Source organism: Anguilla rostrata, chromosome 3, assembly GCF_018555375.3.
Source record: "Anguilla rostrata isolate EN2019 chromosome 3, ASM1855537v3, whole genome shotgun sequence".
In the NCBI taxonomy this organism is placed as follows: Eukaryota; Metazoa; Chordata; class Actinopteri; order Anguilliformes; family Anguillidae; genus Anguilla; species Anguilla rostrata.
The window spans coordinates 26,629,371-26,648,352 of NC_057935.1; the positions used below are offsets into that span (position 1 = coordinate 26,629,371).

The window sequence follows — 18,982 nt, forward strand, 5'->3', positions numbered from 1 at the left end:
AGCAGGCCAAGCCGCCATCATTTCCCAGAACGAAACTCAGAATAGCAACAGCTTTTGGCTGTAGTAACAGTTCTCTGAAATGTAAACAAGTGGCTGCCAATATGAAGGTGAACCCAGTCTGAAACGTGGCCAGTGCTGAAACCACACGCCTTGTTGATTGAGCACTCTGGTCCTGAAGGCAATGACGCCTCCAATGAGCTGTGAGAAGGGGAGGAGTCTACTATAGACAGGAGGAGTCCACAGAGGGATGGGATGGACTGTGGATGCCACTCCAATAAGTGACAAGAGGGGGAGGAGCCTACAGAGGGATGGACTGTGAGGCCACTCCAATGAGCAGTGAGAGGGGGAAGAGCCTACTATAGACAGGAGGAGTCTACAGAGGTATGGACTGTGGATGCCACTCCAATGAGCAGTGAGAGGCAGAGAAGCCTACTATAGACAGGAGGAGTCTACAGCGGGATGGACTATGGAGGCCACTCCAACGAGTGGTGAGAAGGGGAAGGGTCTACAGAAAGATGGACTGGGGAGGCCACTCCACTGAGGGGTGAGAGGGGGAGGAGCCTACTATAGACAGGAGGAATTTACAGAGGGTTGGACTGTGGAGGCGACTCCAACGAGCAGGAAAAGAGGGAAGAACCTGTGGAGGTTCGGTCCATGAGGACCTCTCCAATGAGCTGTTAAGAGGGGGAAAGGTCTACTGAGGAACAGGCTAGCAAGGCCCCTCCAATAAGCAGAGAGAGAAAGGGAGGAGTCCACATGGGGATGGGACACTCACGATGGGGAAGGCAGTCTCAGGCTCCTCAATCTCCTCCAGGACTTCCTCATCTGAGTATTCGTCGGACACGGTGTCAGCATCCGACAGCTCGGTGACGTGGACGTCGGGGTGATCCAGCAGCCAGCCAACCAATGCCTCCACTCCTGAAACAGAAGGGCAAGGGGATGGAGATCAGAACCAATCAATCACACAGGGAGACAGCTGAAAAGGACCACAAGTTCTGAATCAACACATGGACCGCTACCCTGCATAGGCGTGTGTTTCTGAGAACTACTGTACAGCAACACAATTAAAGCTTTGTATTACATAAGCACCCCATTTAACCCTTAATAAAATCCACCTGGCTGTTTACAGCATGTAACATGTTAAATCAGGGGGCTGAAACACCAGTCCTGGAGGGCAGCAGTCTGCTGATTCTTTCAATGAGCAGCCAATTTAGGCCTTGGAAACAAACAGCTCCAGCGCCTTGGAAACAAGGTGTGCAGCCAGTCAATAAATTAAGCACTCAAGTGCACAAAGACCAGCAGACACAGCAGATTTGAGTTTGAGCTCCCAGTATTAATCACATAATACCCTGGATATTTATTCACCTTTATTCATGAATTGAATTATTTTTAATCCATTTTTACATCCACCAACAGAGTTGACTGGAGGTTATGTTTTGGCCCCATTTTACGCATCTGTCTGCCTGTCTATTAGCATGATATCTCCAAAGTTGTGAACAAATTTGCATGAAACTTTGTGGAAAGCTTGGGCATTGTGGGACAAGCAAAAACAGATTTTTCACACCGATTGGCCAACGAGACGTGTGGCGTTTAACTTCTGAACTGAAACACGTAACACCATGAAACTTTGTGTGCTTATCAGCAGCGGGGTGCTGAAGAATTAATTTCCAACCACTGAACAAACATAGTGTCGATTGGCCACGTGGTACTGTAATAACTGACTAAAATGCTTAAGAGTTGCTAGAATTTAAACAGGAATATCTCATAATAACTTGATGCGAGCTACAGTCATGAAAATGTGTGCATCTCCTGATGTGAAGGGCGCGGAATAAATTATTAAATTTTGGTGAATATCCGACATGTGGAACTGGCGTATCTTGACAACTGCATAGTTTCCAAAGATATGCGCTCTACTGAGGGCCATATTCCAGTTCTTAATTCTTTTTAGCTTTGTACAGTTAATATTAAGAGCCAGGCACACTTTGTGTGAATTTTAAAAGGCAGGCGGTAAGAGTCTCCAGACTGAGAGCCTCCCCTCTTGCGGCCTGTCCCTGCTGTACCTGGTATCCCAGAGGCACTTCCTGTAGCTCCGGACAGGGACTTGAGGGCGAACTCGATGTTCTTCCTCTGGAAGCCCATCTCCATGAGCTGCACCACGATGGGCAGCGGGGGCACGGGAGAGGCCTTGTGCTTCTTCTGCTTGGGCGGCCGCACGTGCTGCACGGTGACGGGCGTGGTCGCCTCGCTGGAGCTGCTGTCCTCGAACAGCGGGGAGGACGGGTGCGTGGACTCCACCGCCAGGTACTGACACACCGCCAGGGCCGCCGCCTGGGGCCACAGAGACATACACATGCGTGTGTTAGCACGCAACATACGCACACACACACACACATAGGGAAACACACAAACAAACACAGACAGGCAGCGCACACAAAAACACACACACACACACACACACACACACACACATACAAACACACACAGACAGGTAGCACACATACACACACACATAAATACATACAAGATTATCAGCTGCCCAATACAAACGCATAACAAAAATTCAAGTGAACCACATGATGCCTCTCTTCTGCAGGCCCATCTTCCTCGGTTTCTCTCAGGCGTTTTTAAACTGTCTCATTCGGACCGTCTGGCCCATACCATCACAATCCCTCTCCCCCGCCCCACGTGGATCGAGAACGACAACCCCACCCCGGGCTCACCTCCAGCTCCTGCCTGTCGAATATGGCCTTGATGGGGGAGGGCTGCGTGGCCGCAGACAGCAGCTGCTGCAGGAGGATGAGGGGGGGCAGGGGCCCGTCGGGGGACAGGTCCCCGACGTCCGGAGACGACGCCACGGTGTCCTCTGTAAAAAGGGAGCCAAGACAACGCACAGTGACCCCTCCGACGACATCTGCGCATCACATCTGTGCATCTAAGTGGACTCATGAGCTGGTCTGGGCTCGATGGCCTGGATTCAATCAACATTTGTCAACTGTATAAACGACTGAATGCAGGTGACGCTTTTTTTCACCCACTAGCAGTTTGTCAGCAAACAGCAACAATAATCATCTTAAACTTGTAAATAAAAATTTCACCCGCATTTATTTTATAAGTCAATGTTAAGGAGAGGGGCAGATTGAATCCAAGCCTTTTCATAAAAACTAGAGAATGTTCAGAACTTGTTGTTTTGAAATCAATTAATAATCCTCTAGGGGGCAGTATTGAGCTGTGCAGTTCTCTCAGGTTCACCAAGTTCAGATCACATCTCAGAGCAGCTGGTAACAGAGAGTGTTTCAGTGGCCAGCAGAAACGTTTGCCAAAGGAGGAGCCGTGATAGCTGTGGGATGAATACGTGAGTAATGCTTTGAAGCACGAGCGGGTGTTAGAATGCTGTCCTCAAGGGCTGCTGCTTTTCAGTGCGTTTCTGCACCAGTCATTCCTTCAAGCAGTGAACTGGAACCACATGTTCTCAAGGCCTTATCTAGCAGATGATTGAAAAACCACAATTACCTACAGACACAGGACCTGCAGGACCTGAGACTGAGCCCTACTGTAGGGGGTCAAACTGAAGGGAGTCCGCAGATAGATTGTGGAGTGAATGAACGGAGCTATACATTTGCTTTGAAGAGTAATAAATCTCTATATAATCTGTGCAGCATGAGACCCTGATATGCGAATATAAACATGTTGCCCACGCAGCTGCCATGTTGGCTGTAGGCTTTATAGTGCTCAATTCAGCAGGTCCATTGGAGTCAGAGACAGACGAGGTCTGCCTACGCAGCCATGTTGGCTCAAGGCCGAGCGTGTACAAAACAGCAGATCAATTAGTGTCAGAGACAGGCGACGTCTGCCCGTGCAGTAGCCATGTTGGCCCTAGGCTGACTGCGCTCAAAGCAGCAGGTCATTAGTGTCAGAGACGAGTGATGGCTGGCCACACAGCAGCCATGTCGGCTCTAGGCTGGACTGTTTGCACTGAATCGGGTCAACAAAGAGTCAGCAAGAGAGATGCCTGCCCACGCAGAAGCCGTGTTGACTCTTGGCACTGGATTAAGCAAGCCGCAGCAAGAGTCAGACAGCCCGACAGCCTAATAGCCCCAGAGAGTTCCAGAGTGCCGTCCAAGCCACCCACACACAAACACAATGAAGGCGGGAGCCAGCGGCATTTATTAACGTCAGCTGTCTCGGTCTGCCTCTGACTCTAATGGACCTGCCGTTTTCTGCACACTCAGCCTAGAGCCAAAATGGCTGCTGCATGAGCAGACATTGCCTGTCACAGTCACTGACTCATCCGAAGAAAATGGTTTGGTGGCAGAAATGAAACTGCTGATTGGACAGAAGCCCCGGGGAGTTCTGGGTGGGCGGGGCTCACCGCTGGGGGTGGGTCCGGTCTCCAGGACGGCAGACTGGGAGAGGATCTGCCTCAGTTTGTCCTGGTGGGACAGCAGCGCCCGCGCCGCCTTCAGGATGTACAAACGCAGCTGCTGACAGCGCAGGAGGTGCAGGTCCACCTGGTCCGCTTCAGGGGAGGGAAACGCACGAATGCACACGTACACGCACCCACATACACACACAAACACAGACACACCCACAAACACGCACACACACACACAAACACAAACACACACACACGCACACACCCACAAACACACATACACACAGACACAGCCACAACACACACACACACACACACACACACACACACACACACACACACAGACACAGCCACAAACACAGACACACCCACATACACACAGACACACCCACACACAGAAACAGACACACACCAATGCACATGTGCGTACACATGCACACACACAACCACAGACACAGATACACATACACAAATTAGCATAAACACACACGTGGCAAAAACACATCAGTTTCACTCAAACACGATATTCTTCTACATGTGCGCTTTCAAATTCATGTTGCTTGAACTGGAGCGAGTCATTCAATGATTGTATCCAGTATCCTGTGCATGATCCATTTGGCCATGAGTTAAGAACACAGGAGCACTCTATTAAAGTAGATCTTCACCCTGAAATGGGTGGCAGTGCGCCATAACAATTTAATAAGTGCGATTGCAACTTTAAGGTTGTGGGGTCGATTCTCAGGCGAGTCACTGCTGTCATACTCCTAAGTAAGGCACTTAACTGACTGGTAAATATCATGCAGTGCAAGTGTGTGAAAAACATAATCTGTGTAATTCACTCTGAAAAAGTGTCTAAAAAATGGCTAAAAAAATATTTTTATGGTAAATTGACCTGTATACTGATAATATTGCCAAGTAAAACAACACGTAAAAAATAGGGCACAGTTTCCCTTTTAAGCAGTCCCTGAGTCAGAGAGACAGGAAGTGCGCCCGATTCCCGGTCCTGCGTGCTTCCTGTCGGCCGCCGAGGCGGGCGGGCGCGCGCGTACCTGTGAGGCCGCGGCTCAGGGACTTCTTCATGCGCTGCTTCTCCAGCTTGCTGCCGGCCAGGTGCACCAGCTGGGCCCACACGGACAGCATGGGCTCGGTGAAGGGCAGGTTATGAACGCTGAAGGCCACCACCGGCAGCTGAGGGGGCAGAGAGACCCGCGCCGGCTCAGAGACGTTTACATTACGGATGCGTTTCAGCCTTTCAGAACGTGGCTTAAAATGGTTCCCCCTCCGAATAAAACACTGCACGCAACAATCCTGCAAATACATTCCTCCTCTTGGTGTGTGCTGCTATGCTTAGGGTCAGGCACACTGACTCTCCGGAGGAAAGAAATGCGGCTTTTAAAGGTTTATGTATGAGGGACGTTGTAGTACGTTTTGTGTAAAAGAGTTCTGTATGAGTAAGATTTTAGTTTTGCAGTGTAAAGAGGTGGATTACGAATAAGGTTGTAGTATGTACAACATATAGCAGATGAGTAGAAGTTGTAGAACGTACAGCATAAAATGGTTATGCGTAAGGCCGTAGTATGTACAGTACAGCGTAAAGTGTAAGTGGTGTAGTTTGTTAAGTGGTGTAAAGTGGTTGTGCATGAGTAAGGTTTTAGTATGTACAGTGTAAAGCGCTTGTGTATGAGTAAGGTTTTAGTATGTACAGGGTAAAGCGGTTGTGTATGAGTAAGGTTTTAGTATGTACAGTGTAAAGCGGTTGTGTATGAGTAAGGTTTTAGTATGTACAGTGTAAAGCGGTTGTGTATGAGTAAGGTTTTAGTATGTACAGTGTAAAGCAGTTGTGTATGAGTAAGGTTGTAGTATGTACAGTGTAAAGCGGTTGTGTATGAGTAAGGTTGTAGTATGTACAGTGTAAAGCGGTTGTGTATGAGTAAGGTTTCAGTATATGCAGTGTAAAGCGGTTGTGTATGAGTAAGGTTGTAGTATGTACAGTGTAAAGCGGTTGTGTATGAGTAAGGTTTTAGTATGTACAGATGTAATGTAAAGCGGTTGTGTATGAGTAACGTTGTAGTATGTACAGTGTAAAGCAGTTGTGTGAGTAAGGTTGTAGTATGTACAGTGTAAAGCAGTTGTGTATGAGTACGGTTTTAGTATGTGCAGTGTAAAGCGGGTGTGTATGAGTAAGGTTGTAGTATGTACAGTGTAAAGTAAATGTAATGTAAAGCGGTTGTGTATGAGTAAGGTTGTAGTATGTACAGTGTAAAGCGGGTGTGTATGAGTAACGTTGTAGTATGTGCAGAGTAAAGCGGGTGTGTATGAGTAAGGTTGTAGGATGTACAGTGTAAAGCGGTTGTGTATGAGTAAAGTTTTAGTATGTACAGTGTAAAGCAGTTGTGTATGAGTACGGTTTTAGTATGTACAGTGTAAAGTTGTGTAAGCTGTGTTTCGGCAGGCGTACCGGTTTGAGCTGGCTGAGCAGACACACCCTGCAGGTCCTCATCTCGTGGAACTGCACGGTGATCCTGCCCTTCGGGGTGATGCGGGTGACCGTCCCCTCCCCGAACTCCTCGTGGACCACCTGACCCCCCAGCCGCAGGCGCCCGTCAATGCCCCCAATCACCGCCAGCACCGCCATCAGACTGCCCACCGCTGGGCCCTCCGAGTCGGGGAAGTACTCCTCCAGCAGGGTCTGAGTGGGACAGCGGGACACACTGAGAGAGGTGACAGACTCCCCCTGGTCTTCCCACAGGCGCACCAAGGACCCATTTCACAGGTCACCTTTCTAGTCCTGCTCATGTTAAAATCAACGCTAACTGCTCCAACAGGGATAGCATTCCCCCCTCCCTCCCACAATTAATCTGGAAATACTGATTATCAGACCCTAAATATATTCTAGGCCCCTGGTATTCGGTATCACTCAAACTCCATTGCTAACACTCTGGCAATATCTTGTGAGGTGTGTGCTTACGACACACCCAAGTCGTCTGCTCCCATTTCAGAAATTTAGAGTGAAAATAAATCTGTATTTCCTGAGTTAAAGCTCAAAGAAGCCTTCCAAACACAAGCAAAAATTCCAGCCTTTAAAACCCAGAACACAGTAAGAGGTTAAATAAGCCAACTCAATGCTGAAGTCTATCGAAACTGAAATTGCTTTGTCCACTCTCTACTGTTTAGTTGGTTAGTTTGGCGGGTGGGCGGGGCTTACCGCCTCAGCGTGCCGGCCTGCCATGACGTCGCCGATGCAGCTGAGCTGGGAGTTGGTGTACTCATTGATCAGAGCGTTCCATTGGCCCAGGGAGTGCAGGGTGCGCAGCACAGCCACAATCTCCTCCGCCAGCGTGCTGCTGTGAGTCGCCGTGAGCGACGCCTGGGGGCGGGACTTCCTCCTGCGCAGGGAGCCCTCTGCAGGCAGAGAGAGGCGGAGCAGTGATGTCACAGAGAAATAATGTCACAGTGCAGTGAGGACCGAGACACATCAGTGATGTCACAGTGCTGTCAGGCCAAAGACACAGCAGTGATGTCACAGTGCAGTGTAGCCATGGACACAGCAGGGGTGTCACTGAACACTGATATCACAGTGCTTCAAGGCCATGAACAAGGCAGTGATGTCACAGGGGAGTCAAGCCATAGACACAGCAGTGAGGTCACAGTGCAGTAATATCAGTGCAGTGAGGTCATGGAAACAGCAGTGATGTCACAGTGCAGTGAGCCTATGGAAATGCTGGAGGTTTGGGAGGCTTTTGTTTAAAAGAAGCAGTCTCCTTCTCTACAGAGTGGTGCAGCACCCCTTACCCCTGAGGAGAGGGAGATCTGAGGAGCAGGTACTGAGCAGGCTTCCCAGAAACCCAAACAGCTTCTCCACCAGGAACTTCATGTCCTGGGACCTCTCCATCTTGTCCCAGGAAGGGAGCACTGCTTGCAACAGGCGCAGAGCCAGGATCTGAGGGGGGGGGGGTACAATTAGAGTCATCAGTTAATGAGGAGTGAGCCCTTTCTGAAAACTAAAAGGTACTCAACAAAGAAAAAGAACAACAGTACATTTATCTAACAGAAAAACAGAAACTGAATCCACTCAAATGCAAATGGAAAATTCATCTAATCTGCCAGCGTGGCACTGCCAGGCGGGATTGATTGACAGCAGAGGAGGCGTGATTGACAACAGAGGAGGCGTGATTGACAACAGAGGAGGCGTGATTGACAGCAGAGGAGGCGTGACTGACAGCAGAGGAGGCGTGACTGACAGCAGAGGAGGCGTGACTGACAGCAGAGGAGGAGTGATTGACAGCAGAGGCGTGACTGACAGCAGAGGAGGCGTGACTGACAGCAGAGGAGGCGTGACTGACAGCAGAGGAGGCGTGACTGACAGCAGAGGAGGCGTGACTGACAGCAGAGGAAGCGTGATTGACAGCAGAGGCGTGACTGACAGCAGAGGAGGCGTGACTGACAGCAGAGGAGGCGTGACTGACAGCAGAGGCGTGATTGACAGCAGAGGAGGCGTGACGGACAGCAGAGGAGGCGTGACTGGCGGCGCAGGGCCCGGCCCCTCACCTGTCTCTGCAGCGTGACGGCGGTGAAGGGCTGGTGGCCCTCCACGATGCGCACCAGCAGGCCGATCCAGGCCGGCGTGCTGAGGGTGCTGCACATCTGCGGCGTCAGGGCGATGCTCCGGATGAAGCCCAGCGTGCACCAGCTGCGGTGCTGCTCGCGGGACACCTGCCTGTGGGCGGAGCAGCCTGGGGAGGGGGCGGGGACAAGCACAGTCACCAGGGGCGAAAAACACTGATCCCCAAGAGCCAGAGCTTCTACTTCCATCAGCAGCCAATTTAACCCCAATACGTGTCATTAAGGAGTTAGCTGGTCAACTTTCTTAAACATTTTGAAATGATTTGAATGATTTCACATAATTTTAAATGCTTCTAAAGGTCAGCCAGGTAAGTACTCATTCCGGCTTTGTGAAATACATATGTGAGAAAGGGTTGTTGGGGCTGAGGGGTGGGGGCGGGGCCGGGGGCGGGGTTTACCAGTCTTGTCGTTGGCTCCGCTCTCCACGAGCATCCTGAGCAGGCCGCAGAGCGTGCGCGTGGCCTCCGTCTGCATCACCTCGGCGTGGATCCCGGCCGACAGGGCCAGAGTCTTCAGCAGGTTCACTGTGCTGGTGAGCATCAGCGCCGTCGGGTGAGAGCTCTTCTCCACCTGCTCCCCTTCTGAGACACGCACACACACAGACACACACAGACACACACACGCACGCACACGCACACAGACACACACATGAGCACAAGCACGCACATGCACACAGACACACATGCACACACACACAGACACACAGACACACAAGCATGAGCATGCACACACAGACACGCACACACACACACAGACACGCACGCACGCACACGCACACACAGACACGCACATGAGCATGCCCACGGACGCGCGCCCACACACACACAGACACACAAATGGAAACGCAACAAAACAATTCAGGTTTAGTTTGCTTTTAAGTTCATTCAGTACCGTTTCTTCTAACCATTCGATACTGACTGGGTTCCCTAAATCCCAGCATCACCAGGTCCCTCCCCTCAGCCCTGCGCTCACCAGTGTCGTCCTCGGTGTCCGAGTCCTCAGTGGCAGGCTGCGCGGGGGGCGGAGGTTCTGCCAGTTTGAGGTCGTACTTGCCCTCCTTGCCCATCCTGTAGGAGTTGGTGCTGCTGGTGTCCCACTGCACCCGGATCCAGCCGTCCTCCCCCAGCTCCCCTATGACCCGCCCCAGGCCCGGCGGGGGGCCGTCCTGCAGAAAGCACAGAGACACCGCTGCTACGACCGCACGCTCTCTCAGACACTGCTGCTACGACCGCACGCTCTCTCAGACACTGCTGCTATGACCGCACGCTCTGAGACACTGCTGCTACGACCGCACGCTCTCTCAGACACTGCTGCTACGACCGCACGCTCCCTGAGACACTGCTGCTACGACCGCACGCTCTCTCAGACACTGCTGCTACGACCGCACGCTCTCAGAGACACTGCTGCTACAACCGCACGCTCCCTGAGACACTGCTGCTACGACCGCACACTCTCTGAGACACTGCTGCTACGACCACACGCCCCCTGAGACACTGCTGCTACGACCGCACGCTCTCTGAGACACTCCTGCTACGACCGCACACTCCCTGAGACACTGCTGCTACGACCGCACGCTCTCTGAGACACTGCTGCTACGACCGCACGCTCTGGGACACTGCTGCTACGACCGCACGCTCTCTGAGAAACTGCTGCTACGACCGCACGCTCTCTGAGACACTGCTGCTACGACCACTCGCCCCCTGAGACACTCCTGCTACGACCGCACGCTCCCTGAGACACTGCTGCTATGACCGCACACTCTCTGAGACACTGCTGCTACGACCGCACACTCTCTGAGACACTGCTGCTACGACCGCACAGTCTCTGAGACACTGCTGCTACGATCGCACACTCCCTGAGACACCGCTGCTACGACCGCACGCCCCGTGAGACACTGCTGCTATGACCGCACGCTCTCAGAGACACTGCTGCTACGACCGCACACTCTCTGAGACACTGCTGCTACGACCACACGCCCCCTGAGACACTCCTGCTACGACCGCACACTCCCTGAGACACTGCTGCTACGACCGCACACTCTCTGAGACACTGCTGCTACGACCGCACGCCCCGTGAGACACTGCTGCTATGACCGCACGCTCTCTGAGACACCGCTGCTACGACCGCACACTCTCTGAGACACTGCTGCTACGACCGCACGCCCCGTGAGACACTGCTGCTATGACCGCACGCTCTCTGAGACACTGCTGCTACGACCGCACACTCTCTGAGACACTGCTGCTACGACCGCACACTCTCTGAGACACTGCTGCTACGACCGCACGCCGTGAGACACTGCTGCTACGACCGCACACTCTCTGAGACACTCCTGCTACGACTGCACACTCTCAGAGACACTGCTGCTACGACCGCACGCTCCCTGAGACACTCCTGCTATGACCACACACTCTCTGAGACACTGCTGCTACGACCGCACACTCTGAGACACTCCTGCTATGACCGCACACTCTCAGAGACACTGCTGCTACGACCGCACGCTCCCTGAGACACTGCTGCTATGACCGCACGCTCCCTGAGACACTGCTCCTACGACCACACGCTCTCTGAGACACTGCTGCTACGACCACACGCTCTCTGAGACACTGCTGCTACGACCACACGCTCTCTGAGACACTGCTCCTACGACCGCACGCTCTCAGAGACACTGCTGCTACGACCGCACGCTCTCTGAGACACTGCTGCTACGACCGCACGCTCTCTGAGACACTGCTGCTACGACCGCACGCTCTCTGAGACACTGCTGCTACGACCGCACGCTCTCAGAGACACTGCTGCTACGACCGCACACTCTCAGAGACACTGCTGCTACGACCGCACGCTCTCTGAGACACTGCTGCTACGACCGCACACTCTCTGAGACACTGCTGCTACGACCGCACGCTCTCTGAAACACTGCTGCTACAACCGCACGCTCTCAGAGACACTGCTGCTACGACCGCACGCTCTCTGAGACACTGCTGCTACAACCGCACGCTCTCAGAGACACTGCTGCTACGACCGCACGCTCTCTACAGTCACACAGCCAATTTCCTTTTCACTAAAGCAATGCAGCTTTAAGAAAAAATGCATTTATACTCCCGTATTACAACAGTACCCATATCTTACTAATAAATTTAGAAGTAACGTACTTTTCTTTTAAAGGCATTCCTGTTACTTACGTTCTAATGTTTTTATTATTTAGTAATATACACTAAATACATTTTACAATTGGCCCAGCCAGGCCCGGGGAATGACAGTGGACAAGCCGGCTAGTTCCGTTAACTAAACTAAACAGTGACCCCCCACCTGGTCGCCCCACTTCCAGTCCAGGCCCCTCATCACGCGGGTGCCGATCTTCATCATGGCGGCCAGCTCGGGGCCCGACGCGGGCATGGGGGTGGGCGCCGCCTCCTTGCGGGACTCCTCCAGCACCGTGGCCGAGCCCCCGTGGACGCAGGAGCCCAGGTCCTCCTCCGCGCTGTCCGTACTGGGACCTGCAGCACCACACCGGGGTCAGGGGGGCACTCAGCAGCCAATCAGGCATGTCAGCCATTAAACCAAAATCAACTCATTCAATAAAACTCTAGCAATCAATATGATAACAGACTTATCATCAATTAGTTATCAATTAAGTATCAAATTTTTTTATTACTATAAATTATTACTGTTCCCCGTAGAAGAAAATGAGAAAAATACAGCAGCATATTGCTGGTACAATGAAAACATTTTCTTTCCAGATTATATGACTATAAGTATATCATTATAATGAAACATAGCCTAGCAAAAATGCTACACAGAATTTGTTCCCTGAAGGCCAGTAACACGGAGAATGGCTTGTGTGCATGACTTAATCATGTGTGTGTGTTGCGCGAGCGTGTGTGTGCGTTAGTATGAGTGTGTGTGCATGCGTGCGTGCGTGTGTGGGTGTGCGTGCGTTAGTGTGAGCGTGTATGCGTGCATGTTTGTGTGTGTGTGTGTGTGTGAGTGTGTGTGCATGCATTAGTGTGTGTGCATGCGTGCGTGTGCGTGCTTGTTTGTGTGTGTGGGTGTGCGTGCGCGCTTGTTTGTGTGTGTGTGCGTGCATTAGTGTGTGTGTGCATGCGTGCGTGCGCGTGCTTGTTTGTGTGTGTGTGTATGCATGAGTGTTTGTGTGTGCGTGTATGTGTGTGTGTGTGTGTGTGTGCGTGCTTGTTTGTGTGTGTGTGCGTGCGTGCGTGCGTGTGTGCGTGCGTGCTTGTTTGTGTGTGCGTGTATGTGTGTGTGTGTGTGCGTGTATGTGTGTGTGCGTGTGTGTGTGTGTGCGCGCGTGAGTGTGTGTGTGCGTGTATGTGCGTGTATGCGTACATACCGATGAGCCTGAGGATGCTCTGGGTGAGCGCCAGCGTGCGTGCGTGCGTGTGCGTTAGTGTGAGTGTGTGTGCGTGCGTGCTTTTGTGTGTGTGTGTGTATGTGTGTGTGTGCGTACATACCGATGAGCCTGAGGATGCTCTGGGTGAGCGCCAGCATGCCGGAGTTGAGCAGCAGGCTCAGGCCGTTGGCTCCGTGCTTCAGGGACAGCATGTTGAGCATGACCAGCAGGAAGCGCGCCTGGGGCATGGTGCCCAGACTGGGCCCCGCAGGGTTCTCATTGGTGATGGTCTGCAGGGGAACCGGCTGCACACCTGAAAGCGCAAACACACCAATGCACACACGTGCACACGCGTACACACACATGCACACGCATACACACACACACGCGCGCGCATACGCATGCATACACACACACGCACACGCATACACACACACGCACGCGCGCGCGCATACACACACACACACACACGTGCACATGCGTACACACACACACATGCACACGCATACACACACGCGCGCGCGCGCACACACACACACACGCACACATATACACACACGCGCGCACACACACACACACACACACACACACACACGCACACAGGTACATAGGGGGTACAGAGAGACAGAGAGACAGGGGGTTTAATTATGTAATAATATGGGATTCTACGTGGCACACCACCAGTATATTAGGGTGATGGTACAGTATGTGTGTATTAGGGTGATGGTACAGTATCTGTGTATTAGAGTGATGGTACAGTATCTGTGTATTAGAGTGATGGTACAATATCTGTGTATTAGAGTGATGGTACAGTATCTGTGTATTAGAGTGATGGTACAATATCTGTGTATTAGAGTGATGGTACAGTATCTGTGTATTAGAGTGATGGTACAGTATCTGTGTATTAGAGTGATGGTACAGTATCTGTGTATTAGTGTGATGGTACAGTACCTGTGTATTAGGGTGATGGTACAGTATCTGTGTATTAGAGAGATGGTACAGTATCTGTGTATTAGAGTGATGGTACAGTATCTGTGTATTAGAGTGATGGTACAGTATCTGTGTATTAGAGTGATGGTACAGTATCTGTGTATTACAGTGATGGTACAGTATCTGTGTATTAGTGTGATGGTACAGTATCTGTGTATTAGAGTGATAGTACAGTATCTGTGTATTACAGTGATGGTACAGTATCTGTGTATTAGAGTGATGGTACAGTATCTGTGTATTACAGTGATGGTACAGTATCTGTGTATTACAGTGATGGTACAGTATCTGTGTATCAGGTTGACGGTACAGTACCTGTGTATAAGGGTCGATGGTACAGTATCTGTGTATTAGTGTGATGGTACAGTATCTGTGTATTAGAGTGATGGTACAGTATCTGTGTATTAGAGTGATGGTACAGTATCTGTGTATTAGAGTGATGGTACAGTATCTGTGTATTAGAGTGATGGTACAGTATCTGTGTATTAGAGTGATGGTACAGTATCTGTGTATTACAGTGATGGTACAATATCTGTGTATTAGAGTGATGGTACAGTATCTGTGTATTACAGTGATGGTACAGTATCTGTGTATTACAGTGATGGTACAGTATCTGTGTATCAGGTTGACGGTACAGTACTGTGTATAAGGGTCGATGGTACAGTATCTGTGTATTAGTGTGATGGTACAGTATCTGTGTATTAGAGTGATGGTACAGTATCTGTGTATTACAGTGATGGTACAGTATCTGTGTATTACAGTGATGGTACAGTATCTGTGTATGAGGGTTGATGGTACAGTATCTGTGTATTAGGGTGACGGTACAGTATCTGTGTATTAGAGTGATGGTACAGTATCTGTGTATTACAGTGATGGTACAGTATCTGTGTATTAGGGTGACGGTACAGTATCTGTGTATTAGGGTGACGGTACAGTACCTGTGTATAAGGGTCGATGGTACACTATCTGTGTATTAGGATGGTGGTATAGAAGTCCGTATGAGGGTGCCACACGGTGGTACTGACCCAGCTCTTTAAACTTGGCGCTGGCGTCCAGCAGGATGGTGCGGACGTTCTGGATGGCCCAGGCGTACAGCTTGCCGATGGTCACCTCCAGCAGCATGCGATTGAAAGGGGGAATGAGATCCACGTCCTTCAGGCAGTCCGACAGGGGCTCCCTGGGGGCAAATAAACCTCTGGGTTTAATTCACTCATTCAAAGACTGACAGGTGAAATCCCAGCGGGGTCCTAAATGCAGATAATATGGGCAACCTGGTCACTGCCACTAAACCATTTATGGGGAACTGAAAAGTCCAAAAACAAAGCAAAAGGAGACGAGGCAATCGTGCATTCAGTTAAAATCAATTTAAAGATGCAATTACGCCAGCACTTAGATACCTGCTTTCAATAACCTATACTGATCCAAGAAGAAGGCTGAAACACAGACTCACAGAGGCCCCTGGCCTCAGTCTGAAGGCACCAGTGGTCTGGCTGGACCCGGGCGGGCGACATCGCCACGGAAACGTACCCGATATTGGTCCCTTCCGGAATGAGGCGCTGCCAGCCGCACAGCATGGCGTACTGCACCGACGGCAGCAGGAAGCTCTTGGAGGCCAGCTTCAGCATGGTGTCGATGCCCTCCAGCCTCACCTCCGCCCTCTCCAGCTGCGGGATATTTGACGGGCGTCAGACTGACAGGTTTTTAACTGCACTATCCCCAAAACCACATTCCCTCTGACAGTCACTTTACTCATACCCTTCGACCCTACTAAAGCTACTGTAACACACTACCAATGGGATCAATAAAGTATCCATCTATCTGCAGTATCTATGCATCCATCCATCTACTTCAAACTTACTTTGTTTTTCCCAACCCTCCTAAAACGTCAACCCCTGTTACCCTTTTCACACACCAACACCAACCAACCAACCCCCCCTTCACATTCCTCTACCTACTCCTAACACCTGAATGCCTCCCATACTCCTCCCTTCTCTCCAGGGATAAAAAACTGGGATAAGACCTGGCTATATCTTAGTGGTAGAAAAGAGGGACGAGCTCCACCAATCACGGAGTACATTGGTAACACCAAAGAAACAATTCTGACGGTGATTGGTGGATACTACTTCCTGGTGGATCTCCTCCTCACTGTTCTCAATGCATAAGGATGCGATGCTGCTATTCTATCTCGATTTTAACATCCCAAGCTCCCCTCCCCCGTACTGTAACCATCACCTGTTTCAGGAGGCACTTCCTCATCTTCTCCACGTCCAGGGGTTCCTCCTTCAGGGCGAACTCGACGATGGTGGCCATGAGGCTGGACTGGGGGAAGGTGCCTTGGACGCTGTGCTTCAGCCATTTGTACTTGTGCACGCTGGTCACCGTGGACAACAGGGGCTGCCACTTGTCCTGCTGCTCACAGACAGACAGACACACAGACACCAATGTTCACATACAAGAACATAGGAACATAAGGACACATCACGACTGGAACAAGCCGAATCAGCCAATTCGGATCGCCATTTATGAGCAAACTGAAGAGCATCCAGCACTGTGTCATTCTAAGGGCATCTGCCTCTCTGTCTGACCAGGCATGCTGCTCCACGCATTAACAACTCTAAAAAGAACAGAAAAACCTTGATATCCACGTAGAGTTTACCTTTACCTAATTTACACCTCTCCCCCATGTCCTGCCGACAGAACTCAACCAAAAAGTTGAAAAGTTTACTTACTCATCTGTGGACCTGGGGTACGGGCCTCCATTACAAATAACTACGGGGCTGCCGTACGCAAACATGGATTTGCACCGTGCATTTTATATTTTCCTGAGCAATAAGTGAGCGTAAGAGTATGAATTTACCACAGACTCACAGCATGAAGGTGGTATGCATGTAAAAGTGTGCGAGAGACAGCTGGCCAGTGTCAGAGAGAGAGGCTGGACACATGTAACCACCCCCTGAGCTGGGGGAGTTTAATTAGGGCCTGTCAGCTGGGCAGGCAGAAACATTCTGATGCCTTTATAAATAGACTAATAGGGGGGCGGGGCCAGGGTATTACTGATCCCTGCTGTGATCAAGCGCTCAGAGAGAGGGAGACTCTGTGGCAGTGCGATGAAGGGTTTCAATCTATAGCCGAGAGACAGAGAGAAGGAGGGAGAAGGGTGGGGCCCAGAGACAGAGCAAGAGGGTACGAGAGAAGAAAAAAAGGAAAAAGAAGACGATGGAGAGATAGAGGAAGAAAAATATATGAAGGAAATGAGTGAGATAGGAAAGGAGAGGAAAACAGAACAACAGGAGAGAGAGGGAGAGGGTGAGTGCATGTGAGAGGGAGAGAGAGGAACAGAGATAAAGAGAAGGAGATGCAGGGAGAGAGAGAAAGCAGATAAGTGAGTTAGAGAGCAGGAAAGAAAGAGAAAAAGCAGAAGAGAGAGAGAAAGGGAGGGAGGGAGTGAGAGAGGAGGAGGCCGGAGGTTCACCTTGGGCGACTTTGCGGGCGCGGGCTTCTTGTCGGCAGGCGCGGGGCTGATGGGGACAGCGCAGGGGTCCTCTCCGTCCGTCTCGTCGTTCTCCAGCTTCGACTCCTCCACGTCAGCCGACTCGGACTTCTTGGGCACTGAAACGCACCGATAACGACGCGCCCGTGAAATCCATCCGCCGACGGCACTCAACACCTCCTCGTGTTACCCAACACAGAGTCACTGCACAAATATCAAAGTGCTTACAAGGTTCAGGTCAACAGCCTCCTGCCTCTGAAGGACAACATATAAAGTGTATGTATACTACGAACGCTATAAATAGAATTTGACAAAAACAAAAGGTTGGCAACGTACCGGTAATCCAGCTACAGATTTGTATCTGCCAGCCAAGTCCATTTCACATTTAGACAAAAATTATTTTGATTCAAAACATTCATACACAACTCAACTCAACTCACATTTATCTACATGTACCCAAACACATTCATATATTTCACAGGTACATATGTTGCAAAGACGCTCTGGTAAAGCCAGATGAACATTACCAAAGCCAAATTGCCAAACCGGCATACATTTAATGTAGGGAGGCTGATCGTTAAGTCGGTTAAGTTTGTGTGAGAGCACGCAGCCCCGGCCCACCTCTCTTCTTCCTGCTGTCGCGGATCAGCTTCTGCGTGATCCGCTTCCAGCGCGGCTGCGAGCTGAGCAGCTTCAGCTTGGACACGATGGACAGGTCGTTGCTGACCGCCGGCCGCAGCTCGTTGAACAGGAAGCGCAGGCGCTCGATCACCGGGGCGCACACCTCCTTGTAGGACCGGCCCTGCTCCTGGTGAGTCTGGGGCAGGAAGCAGCGCGGGGGGTCACAGGAAGTACGCAAGCGGACACAGGAAGTGCGCAAGCGGACACAGGAAGTAATAGACTCAATTCAGTTTTATCTGCATAGCGCTCTTCGCAGAGACACTGTCACAAAGACGCTTTACAGAGATAAACGGGAGGAAATTAAATGAGGCCATGGCACAGCACAGACCTCAGGGATATACCGCAGATGTTCTAGTAAGTGCATTCAGTTTCGATCAACTGATACCCTGAAGCAAACTTTGTCTTTTTTTTATTTTGAGAGCATTCTTCAGTGTGCTGTGGCTAACTGGGCCATAACCTTCCGGCAAAAACCTAACACAGA

The 18,982-nt window shown here is 50.9% G+C and overlaps 1 protein-coding gene across 7 annotated transcripts in view; it reads right to left on the minus strand.

The window, feature by feature from the left end:
• The window catches only part of herc2 (HECT and RLD domain containing E3 ubiquitin protein ligase 2), a 119,215-nt gene that overhangs the window by 50,630 nt on the left and 49,603 nt on the right, over positions 1 to 18,982 (minus strand). For 4 of the 7 annotated variants that reach the window (XM_064326995.1, XM_064326996.1, XM_064326994.1 and 1 more), the window contains 18 exons: positions 18,442 to 18,637; positions 17,803 to 17,939; positions 16,563 to 16,739; positions 15,858 to 15,994; positions 15,269 to 15,507; positions 13,465 to 13,656; positions 12,302 to 12,489; positions 9,968 to 10,160; positions 9,394 to 9,576; positions 8,921 to 9,105; positions 8,165 to 8,312; positions 7,578 to 7,774; positions 6,831 to 7,061; positions 5,422 to 5,560; positions 4,370 to 4,516; positions 2,721 to 2,863; positions 2,061 to 2,328; positions 776 to 918 (listed from right to left, as the gene is read on the minus strand). In XM_064326995.1, coding sequence (XP_064183065.1) covers positions 776 to 918; positions 2,061 to 2,328; positions 2,721 to 2,863; positions 4,370 to 4,516; positions 5,422 to 5,560; positions 6,831 to 7,061; positions 7,578 to 7,774; positions 8,165 to 8,312; positions 8,921 to 9,105; positions 9,394 to 9,576; positions 9,968 to 10,160; positions 12,302 to 12,489; positions 13,465 to 13,656; positions 15,269 to 15,507; positions 15,858 to 15,994; positions 16,563 to 16,739; positions 17,803 to 17,939; positions 18,442 to 18,637 — 3,243 coding nt within the window. The remainder of the gene's footprint in view (positions 1 to 775; positions 919 to 2,060; positions 2,329 to 2,720; positions 2,864 to 4,369; positions 4,517 to 5,421; positions 5,561 to 6,830; positions 7,062 to 7,577; positions 7,775 to 8,164; positions 8,313 to 8,920; positions 9,106 to 9,393; positions 9,577 to 9,967; positions 10,161 to 12,301; positions 12,490 to 13,464; positions 13,657 to 15,268; positions 15,508 to 15,857; positions 15,995 to 16,562; positions 16,740 to 17,802; positions 17,940 to 18,441; positions 18,638 to 18,982) is intronic. The other 3 variants (XM_064327000.1, XM_064326999.1, XM_064326997.1) reach the window with 1 other exon arrangement.